We start from the raw sequence: 11,343 nt of genomic DNA on the forward strand, positions 1-11,343 counted from the left end.
AGATACATCTGTCTAGTATATGACCTGGTATAATCAGTTTACTCTAGGTGATGATTGTGACATTATTCATGAGTCTTTCTCCTAATGATTTTTAAGTAGTTATTGATCATCATTGCCTGGAATCCTCTATTTTACTAGGAGTTGCAAAATGGTGGCTTTCTAATTTTGTCAAAGAATATATTAGCCATGATTCTTCAGTAGTGAAGAGCTTTTATTACCTATTGCTCACTCCAAAATATAGTCTGTATGGGAAAAGCACGATAAATGTTTAATGCTTAATTCTTTTTTCCTATCAGTCATTTTTTATACTTTATCACATGGTTCCTTAAAACCTCAAAAGGAGACCAGAGTGAAAGTTTTACGATCATTAGGAAATTGAGTTCTTATTTTATAAGTTTTAGTTCATTTTAAATGTTATTCCTTTTGACACCCAAGTTATCCCTGGCCATTTGGAACTTTATCTTAAAGTTAGTACCTGTGTCTTAAATACTCTACCTTTTAGATATGACATGATTCCTAGGATTATCTTTTGCATTTTCTGATCTGGATCTAGAATAAACTATTCCTCCAGGATGCCTTGATTCTTCTGACATAAAGATGAGTGTTTTTACAAGGATGTCTTTTGGGGGGGGGGGGGGGCGTACCGGGGATTGAACTCAGGGGCACTCAATCACTGAGCCACATCCCTAACCTTTTTTGTATTTTATTTAGAGATGGGGTCTCACTGAGTTGCTTAACACCTCACTTTAGCTGAGGCTAACTATGAACTCACTATCCTCCTGTCTCAGCCTCCCTAGCCATTGGGATTACAGGCATGTGCCACTGAGCCTGGCAAGGGTGTAATTTTTTGTCGGCTTCAGTAAATAAAATAAGTGACAGGTATTTTTGTATTCATGTTATAAAGTGTAAAAAATGACTGATAGGAAAAAAGAATTAAGCATTAAGGATTTATCCGTGCTTTTCCCATACAGACTATATTTTGGAGTGAGCAATAGGTAATATTTTTGACCATGAGTTGATGATGTGAGAGCTTTTTTAGCAAGTTATTTATTCATTGATTTATTGGTATATTATAATTACACATACTAATGGGATTCATTGTGATTTATTCCTACATGCATATGATATAATTTGGTCAGTTTCATTTCCCAGTTCTTCCCCTTTCCCTTACCATCTCCTTCTCCCTGGTCCACTTTCTCTACTCAACTGGTTTCCCTCCCTCTCCCTTCCATTATAAGAATTCATTTTTGAGGTGGGACAAGGGACAGAGGATTGAACCCAGGTGTGCTTTACCATTGAGTCCCATTCCCAGTCTTTTTTATTTTTTTATTTTGAGACAGGGTCTTAATAAGTTGTTTAGGGTCTTGTTAATTCTCCCAAATATAAGAATTCTGAAGAAATGAATCATGAAAAGAAGCTATGAAATATTATAGGGTTATCTTTTATATACAGTACAGTTATACATTTTTTGAGGCATACCATTGATGGCATATATCTTATGGATAAAAAATTGTTTTCAGCCTAAGGAGGAGATGTAAATATATGTAAAATATATTTATAGTATCAAAATAACAAGTCACATTGCTATAAACAACATGACTACTGAGGGTTGACTACTGAATATACTTTTGGGTCAGGGGATATAGGGGATTGAACTCAGGGATACTTGACCACTGCACCATATCCCCAGCCCTATTTTGTTGTTTTTTTGGGGGGGGAGGTGGGGGTGTATGTGGGGGACAGGATCTCACTGAGTTGCTTAGTGCCTTGCTTTTGCTGGACTGGCTTTGTATTTGTGATCCTTCTGCCTCAGCCTCCCGAGCTACTGGGATTATAGGCAAGTGCTACCGCGCCTGGCTTTGAATGTACTTTTTTTTTTTTTAATTTTTTAAAGATGTTGATTGATCTTTATTTTATTCATTTAATTATATGTGGTGCTGAGAATTGAACCCAGTCCTCATACATGGTAGGCAAGCACTCTACCACTGAGCCATAACCCCAACCCCTTGAATGTACTTTTAAAAGATGTATTTCTAAAAGATGTATTTCATTAGCGAAATTCTTAATGTGTACCTCTGAGTGTGGTTAAGCCACCAACTTGACATACAGATTGTTTGTTTTTATAGTTGTAGATGGACAGAATGCCTTTATTTTGTTTATTTTTATGTGGTGCTGAGGATGGAACCCAGTGCCTCACACATGCTAGGCAAGTGCTCTGCCACTGATCTACAGCCCCATTCCCTGTTTTTTATTTTTGATAAGCATGTTACCTTGGTTTTTCATTTCTTGTTAAAAATATACTTTTGTTTTCAGGGCACATATTCAGAGGTCTGATTTTCATTTCCGCCCTTCCCTCCCTATTTTCTTCCTTTAGATAATCATTTTACCCACTTTTGGTTTATCCTTTCATTATTTCTTTCTAAAATAGAAGCAAATGGATATGTATGTGGTTATTTCCACCCTTATACAGAAAATAATATACTGTATATCCTCGGGATACTTGTATGTTTGTGTGTATGTACATAGATAAATGTGTGTCTGTGTGTGTGGGTGTGTGTGTATAAGCACTTGAAAAATCTTTCCAGAAAACATTTTCTCTAGTTATCCATATATATCTTCTTGTCTCAGCCTTCCAAGTCTCTGGGATTATAGAGCGTGCCACCAGGATATATAAATGTGTGTGTGTGTGTGTGTGTGTGTGTGTGTGTGTGTATCCATGTATACACATGCAGATATACTCATGCATACACTGGAGATCGCTTTCATGACATTATAAAGAGAGCTGCTTTATTCCCTGTTTGTATTTCCCTTATTCTTCTTTTTATTATATAGTACTATTCATAGTACATTATATGGATGCAGTGTAACATAATCAATTATGCATGACATTTGAGATATTTCTAGTGTTTTGCTGTTGAAAATAGTGGTGCTTTCACATATAGCTTGTAAGGGGTTTGTTTTGTTTTGTTTTGTTTTGTTTTTACCCTTTTCCCAGGTTGTATTTAGGATTACTGGAAATATACAAAAACATATGTAAATTTTGTTATATAGTGTCAATTCCCGCATCTTTGAGGATTGTGCCTTTTTGTACTCCCACCAACTTCACTGACAAATACTTGGATTTTCTTAACCTCATTTAGTACTGCTCAGTTAGTAGGTATCTGTAATTAGTTATATTCCTATTATAAAGATTTCAGTTGATTTTTACTTTTTGGCAGTGCAATTCCGATGTTTTCTTGGTAAATTCTAAAAGATGAGATTATAAAGATATAGATCTCATTATATAAATAGCTCCAAAAAGCACATATATGTATACATATTCAGAAATATTTGCATTCGCATGTGTATCTTTTTTAAGTTATTTATATAAACAAATATATATACACATCTTTTTAAGTTATTTTAAAATATTTTTTCAATTTGTATTTTTGTAATGAAGTTACAGATTTTTCCAAAATTTTCTTTACTGATTTTATTTCATCCTTATTGTCATCTTTATTTAATGTGATAGCATTGAATAGTAACATTAAGTCAAATTGTTTCCAGGAGAGTTTCCAAAAAGAAAATTCCTTTGTTCAGGGTAGATTGGGTGTTACAAATCTTATCTTAGTAAGTAAAAATTATATATGTATGTAGAAAAGCTAGAAGGAAACCTGGAAAAATAAGCACTTGAAAAATCATTGCAGAAAACATTCTCTTTAGTTATCCTTCTATTGCCAACGGTAGCCTTTTGCTTTGTTTTTATTTTTTTAGGGGGATTTTGGCACTCAGAAAGAAGCTGCTTGGGCCATAAGTAACTTAACAATTAGTGGAAGGAAAGATCAAGTAAGTTTAACTTTTATTTATTTCTTAAAAGTGGTGTTAAAAAAAATAACAGTACAAACAGATTATATGATTTAGCTATAAGTAAACCATAATTTAAAATAATAGCAAGATAAATATTATGTGATGTTGGGGGACAGGGGGTAGGAGGGGTGTGTGGGGATATTACTGGGGATTGAACCCAGGAATTTATACATGCTAAGAATTTGCTCTACTGCTGAGCTGTATACTTCCAGCCACTTTTCTATGATTTTTTTGTAGGTGGACGCAGTATATTTATTTCATTTTTATGTGGTGCTGAGGATCGAACCCAGTGCCTTATGAATTCTAGGCAAGCACTTTACCGCTGAGCCACAACCCTAGCCCCCACTCTTTAACCTTTTTTAATCAAAAAAAGAGAGGTGATTTTTTTTTTCCTACCTGTCCAGGAGCTAGGGATTGAACCTAGAGCCTTTTGTAGGCCAGTAAATTCTCTACCACTGTTCCAAATCCCCAGGAATTTTGAAAGAATTTCTAACCTATAATAAAATCAAGGGGCCTAAAATTAGGGTTGTGTTGTTTTTTTAACAGTACTAAGAACAGATTTTGGGGGTGGTGAATATGGCAGAAAGAAATTGTCTCACAGATTCTCCTAACAAATGAACAACAGGAGCAAAAATTTTAAAAATCATCAGCAACAACAAATTCCTCAGCAGTTAGAAATTAAACTTTACTAGATGGCTGGGACTAGGAACTACGGTGAGAAACGTGAGGTGCATAGGGTTTAAAACTTAAAAGCTGGGGATTCCAGGGCTACATTATCACTGAGACACATTGTCTGCCCTTTCTATTTTTTGAGACAGGGTTACTAAGTTACTGAGGGCCTCACTAGGTTGCTGAGGCTGATCTCGAACTTGTGATCCTCCTATCTCAGCTTCCCATGTTGCTGGGAATATAGTTATACATTGCCATGCCCAGCTTACTTTCTTACTTTTAAAGAGGAAATGATTTTCAAAGAAAGTACTCCTTAAAGCAAAGAAATGTTTAATAATAAGTTGAGTGATTCCTTCATTTTCACTTCAGTTTTTTTCCCCCCTTAAATTCAAGAAAAACAAACTTAGGAAAATCAAGTTAATAATGAAGTTTTAACTATGTCCTAGAGATGAAGTCAGGTGTCCGTACTCAGAATTTCAAAGTGAAAAGCATTCTGTTAAAACATCTTGATATACAGATTTTGCCTACATTTTATTTTTTTTGATGTTTTTTTTTTTTATTGTTTAGGTGGCCTACCTTATTCAACAAAATGTTATCCCACCTTTTTGCAACTTACTGACTGTAAAAGATGCACAGGTTGTGCAAGTAGTACTCGATGGATTAAGTAATATATTAAAAATGGCTGAAGATGAAGCAGAAACCATAGCCAATCTTATAGAAGAATGTGGAGGTAAGTTCTTTATGAGCTGTTATTCTACATTCTAATTTTTTTTGTAACTATCTTTATATTCTGACTAATATACCACTTCTGTAGTTTTCTGTCTTAGATTAATCAAGTAACAGAATAAATTAATAAAATACTATATTCTATATATAGTCCTGCTCAGCCTCTTGCATGTGTTTAGGTAACTGAATTGTTGCCTTATATTGAACAGGCCCTGTGCTAAAAGTATTGGAAAGACAGTGGTAAACAAAACACAGTCCTTGCCCTCAGGCATGTAGTCTAGTTTTGAAGATAAATATGAACTGATTTAATGTGCTAATTACCCTAATAGAAATGTACAGCAAAATGGGATACCTAATCCATCCTGGAAGAAGCAGGAAGTGACATCTGAGCTGGATTTTGAGAGATGAATAAGGATTAATAAAGTAAAAAGGGATGAAAGGTGTTCCAGGCAGAGATAACACCATGAGCAAAGTCTGAGGTGAGATATAGCATTCAGCAAATTATAAGCAGTTCAGTGTTGCTGAATCACAAAGTATGGGGTAGAAACTGCCAAGAGATGAAGCTGGAGAAATAGCCAATAACCATACTCCTTTGAATTCTTATAAGTTTCATAGCACAGCAGATACTTTATTCAGGAAGGCAGTAGTTACCAATCTGGCTGTGCATCAAAGTCATCTAGAGTGTAAACAACACATTAGATTTCAATCTCAGGGTTCATATATAGGCAGAAAACGGGAGTCCAAATGTGGCTATGGAACAGAAAATAAATGTTTCCAACTTGAATAATTATAAAAGTAAAGGTATTTCTGACAGAAGCTGAAAAGTGAATGAAAGGAGAGGTAACAACAATAATGAGAGAACCCATATCAACTAAGTGGAGGAATCAAGACTTGAAATAAAGCATGTTTGAAGTAACTAAAGTGACAATTGGAATAACAACAAATAATGTATAACCATCCAGTTAGGAATAGGAAAATGGAGAATGATGTTAGGAACTAATTAGGGAATAAGAATTAGTAAAATGAACAACAGGTATTTTATATGTAGATATTGATTGATTCTCAAATATTGCCTCCCTCACTGGAGATATGAAACAGAAATATGTGTTTTATAAACTTCCCAAAGGATTTTGCCATAGGGTGTGATAGGCCATTGGAGGATTTTCCTAGAGGATTGGTATTTAAATAACTGAGGAATGGAGCCTTTGGAGACAGAAGGCAGACCAATTAGGAAAGCATATACTGTTCAGGCCAGAGTAAATGAAGGCCATAATAACAGAGACAAAGGGGAGATGACAGAATTTAGAAATAGATGAACAGAGTTTTGATATTTGATTGAGGAAAAGGAAATCTTAGATCTCAGATTTCAAGCTATTTAGTGAGTATCAACAAGTAAGAATTGTAGATTGAATAGTTTAAATGAGGAAGGAGAGTTAAAAACTGTTCTAGAGATTTGAGATTTAGGAGCCTAAATGTCCTTGTAGAATTTTGTAGGCATTTGAATTTTGTGCTAGTAAAGCTCTGAAAATAAGTGAAGCTACAAAAGCTACAGATTATTGTAAATCCTCCACCCACAAATTTTTTAATGAAAGGATCACCAAAAGTAGAGTGTGTAGAGTGAAATAGGGGCCCGAGGTAATTTCGTTCACTTAAGAAATGGATAGAGGAAGAACATAAGTGAAAGGAGCAATTTCACTTTATTTCATAGGTCTTACTATTATTGCTCCTATAAAATAAAACAAGATCCAATTTGCATATCAACAAGTTTCTACCTCTGATATAGTAAATTTATTAATGTTTACAGGGAAAATCCCTTTTCCCCTGAAATATTGTGATCTCTCTTTTTTTTTCCATGTTTAAGTATGCTTAATAGCTGTCTTATGGATCAAATTTGTTAATTGCCAGTATCTTCAGTTTCTTTTTAGTCCATTAGAAAAACTTGGCAGATGTTAGAAAACAGGAATTCTGCTTTTTTATTTTTAACAAACAAAAGCAATTTTACATGTTATTATTCTTTATAAGCGTTGGTTACCTTTTATTTTGCTTTATAAATAGATGTCCCATTGTTTGCTTATGCATTTACATGATATTAGACACTAAGATTGTTAATCTTTTTAAAATAAATATGCTTATCTTTCTGAATTAAGTCTTTTTATATTTAAGATTTACCTATAGCGTTCCAAAAATTATAATCCAAAAATTTTCCAATACAAAAACTGGGTTATACATTCAAGATTATTGTAACCTGTCACTATTTTTTTTTTTAATATTATCATTGTTTCACTTCATAAAATCTCTTGCAGGACTGGAGAAAATCGAACAACTTCAAAATCATGAAAATGAAGACATCTACAAATTGGCCTATGAGATCATTGATCAATTCTTCTCTTCAGATGATGTATTTAATAATTTTGTAGTTTTCTTAGTTTTATGTTAAAACATAATAAGTTTGAACAAAATAGTATATAGTAAGCTAGAGGCATATGCATGTATGTCCTTTCTGCAATTGAATTAAAATAGGTAGGTGACTGTGATGTCACTTGCTTTGTTAACAAATATTTCAGTATTTTTAAATTTCTAATAACACTGAGTAAGTCACTAGTATATCCTTTATAATAGCAATTAGTTAATACACATTTGCGTATGTTGTCATTTTTATTTGGTGACTAAAACCAAATGTGAAGATAATAGATCAAATGAAAATCACCAAAAAAGATAAGGCACTAACTATATAGTATAAGGTATGATATACAAAAATTTCTTCAACTGTAACCATATAGTAGTTGGAGTTAAGAAATTATTTTTATTGCCTCTTTGAAAGAGTAAATCTAAAATTAAAGTAGTTTCTCCTTTAAAAAAATAGAGTGTTTAAATACAACCAACAGTGGATTTCTTGGATGATTTTTCAACTTTTCAAAGAATAAGTCTTTAAAAGAGGACAATAGGGGTTGGGGATGTAGCTCAGTGGTAGAGCATTTGCCTAGCATGTGGGAGGCCCCGAGTTCAATCCCCACCCCTGCCCAAAAAATAAAAAGCTACTAAGCCTTTTGTTAATATTTGAACATTAATCACAATGTGGTAGAAAATTTGTAGAAAAGGAAATTATAGACTGTTTACTTAGAGATGTTCACACTAAAGCCTATTTAGATTAATGATGCCCAGTTAAATCAGAAATAAAATCCAAGAAAAACATGCTCTTACAGGTAGCTTTAATTATGTATCTTAAAGTTGGGATTTTAGATGTACTAATTTGTAGTTAGGTGACTAATTTCAGAAAGGTGACAAGGCCTATGTTTTCTAATATCTTTTTTACTCTCTTACATTGTGAGAAAAATAATTTAAATGATGTACATGGTTATAAAAGCCTCACCGTAGGTTTGTAATTTTGTGGAATTTAAAAACGAATATAGTATAAAGCATATAAAATATTAGCCACTATTAGCAAGCTCTTGTTTTACCGTTTTAAGGCTATATGTCCCTAATTGTATTAAAAGATTAACTAGGGGCTAGGAGTAAAACTCACTGGTAGAGTACATGCTTAGCATGTACAATTCCCTGAATTCAATTTCTAGTACCCAAAAGATAGGAGGGGGATTGACCGAATAATACACTTACTTTCCAAAAGTGGTGGCTTTGAAAGGAAAGAAAAACACTTTACATTGTAAAGTGTTTCAACTTTCCAAAGGATGGTAGCACATTGTTGGCACTCATCACCTAGTTCTTATACCACTGTTAAGGGCAGTAAAACAATTACTGTAATGCTTCTTGTGTATAATTTAAAACTAAAACTAATTTTTTTTCCCCCCTAGATTGATGAAGATCCTAGCCTTGTTCCAGAGGCAATTCAAGGTGGAACATTTGGTTTCAATTCATCAGCCAATGTACCAACAGAAGGGTTCCAGTTTTAGAAAGATATTGTGGAAGTTAGGTACAATGCAGCACTCAGATATATATATATATATACATATATATAAAAAGGTTTGATCCATCAAGCTTGGCTCATGGGATCTGCTGCTGCATTAAATCGGGAAAGAAAATGTGAAGATTTCATTTGGAATCACAGGAAATGCCCAAATGAGGTCAAGATGGCGAGTGGGTGCGAGTGAGAATGAGTGGCAAAATGTAATGAAAACTTTACGTGGATGCTTATTTAGGTTGTTCAAAGTAAAAAGGGCTACGGGTCACAGATCTTCAGTGCCTGAGAAGGAACATTGACTTACTCTATATCAATTGAGGGGAAAGTGAAATACTGTCATCTTCAAGCCTTGTAAGCATAAAAGAGAATAGAGTGCCCATATAAGTCAAAGAAAATGAGCCCAGGCCTTGCTATAAAGCAGTGTGTGAATGGACAATGTTGAATGAATGTCTGGCTCTGTGATAGAGAGCCAGGTTCATCTTTCAAATCTAGGGCTCTTCACTCATGAAGCAGACTCCTAGTCCTGGAGTGACTGTGTACGAGAGTGTGGTTGTGGTGCTGTATGTGAACGCATGCAAGCTTGATTCGCCTTCGGGGGGCTGATAACAAACATAGTAAATCATCAAAGTGAGATCACAAGTGTTAATGTACACTGGACATAAAAACAAAGACCGGTTTAGCAGCAGACATTGGTTTATTCTGCAGCCTGTGTTTTCTATTTCCCTCTCCCCCAAAATCCTCACTCCTTTTTTTTTGTTTTGTTTTGTTTTGTTTTGTCGTCCCTCCCTCCCCCCCCCCCCCATTTTTATTTACCTAGTATGGCTCTTTTAGTTGCTTCTCAAGTCAGAAAACTTTTCAGGAAGGTTTCCCTGTGCATTTGCACCAGATGAATGTTTGATGCTATGAAAAGCTTTCCATATCATCAAAACTAATTTGTGTAGATTTTTGCATGTAAAAAAAAATCATAAATTTCCCTCAAAATAGACTGTTGCAGTACACAAGTTACCATAATAGTATAAAACAGTAAAATGTGCTTAAAAGGCCATTCTTTTCATTTTCAGAGATAACATAAAGACCTTTGCATGAGGTAAATCTACAGCATAGTTCATTTTTAGATTTTGTTGAGTCCTGTAAAGAAGAAGAAGAAAAAAGTTTCAGTTGTGATAGAATACCGTGCTGTGTTTAAATGTTACTTGTTTTCAAATTTTGTTTTCTATGAAAATGATATGGAAACTTCTAAAATGGAATTTGGTGCATATGTACTGCTGAATAAAGACCGATGAAGAGGTTTGAGTAGATGTACAAATCAAGTAATGGTTTGAACACCTTTAATAATATGCCTAATCTGTTCAATTGTTTTAGAATCTTTTTATCTTAGATGTAGGCAGCCATGAACAATCTATTTTGAGCCACTTTAGGGAGAAAACTTTGTATTTTTAAAACTTGCATAAAAGTTATGCAAGTGGTTTTTATAAATTGGAATAATGCCTCAGTTTTGAGGTTATGCACACTAAATTAAATGTGACATAAATTAATTTGTACAAACAGAACTCTTTATAAGGTGGCTCATTGTAGGAAATCCTGTGCCTTCCCCTTTGAGCACAAGTGTTGCATGAACAACAGTTTGCTATAAGAAACATACCAGATTAGCCACCATTAGCATCTATATCTACTTTGTGTTTAAAAATCAACTGGTAATTCTGAAACACTGTAGAATGGATAAAAATTATTTTGTGATCATAACTCTTTGTTGAACTAGAGTATTTTTGCAGCATTCCTTGTCATCAGAAACATGGTTAAAGTTTAAAACTAGAAACAGCAGAAAACTAGCTTGTAAAATTTATCCAAGTAGAGTGCAGGCTAGGCTGTCTTGGGGAAATAAACATTAAAACTTAAAGCAATGTTTTACATGGGGTGTGTGCGTGATGTGTGGATTTTTTTTTTTTTAAATATTACTGTTGAGTTAAAGTGTGTAACTCAGTGGCTCCTATTAGTTCTTGTCTTTCCTCAACTTTTTAAACTAGACCCAACATAACAAGAAATTTCATAAGTTCTGTAATTTCAGTCTGGACACTATCTATAATTATGCTTTCTTCCTATTAAAACCATTTTTGGCCTTCTTCACTCTCCCAGACAAATAGACAACTTGAGCTTTATTTTTAAGTATTAACATAACTTCAAATATG

At 34.0% G+C, this 11,343-nt stretch overlaps 1 protein-coding gene across 2 annotated transcripts in view; it reads left to right on the forward strand.

Annotated features, from left to right (window-relative positions):
* The window catches only part of Kpna4 (karyopherin subunit alpha 4), a 66,989-nt gene extending 55,924 nt beyond the window's left edge, over positions 1–11,065 (forward strand). For both annotated transcript variants that reach the window (XM_076867116.2, XM_076867117.2), the window contains exons 14-17: positions 3,754–3,825; positions 5,083–5,245; positions 7,545–7,639; positions 9,051–11,065. In XM_076867116.2, the coding sequence (XP_076723231.1) occupies positions 3,754–3,825; positions 5,083–5,245; positions 7,545–7,639; positions 9,051–9,149 (429 nt within the window). In that variant the 3' untranslated portion in view covers positions 9,150–11,065. The remainder of the gene's footprint in view (positions 1–3,753; positions 3,826–5,082; positions 5,246–7,544; positions 7,640–9,050) is intronic.
* Positions 11,066–11,343: the final 278 nt, after the last annotated feature.

Source organism: Callospermophilus lateralis, chromosome 10, assembly GCF_048772815.1.
Source record: "Callospermophilus lateralis isolate mCalLat2 chromosome 10, mCalLat2.hap1, whole genome shotgun sequence".
NCBI lineage: Eukaryota > Metazoa > Chordata > Mammalia > Rodentia > Sciuridae > Callospermophilus > Callospermophilus lateralis.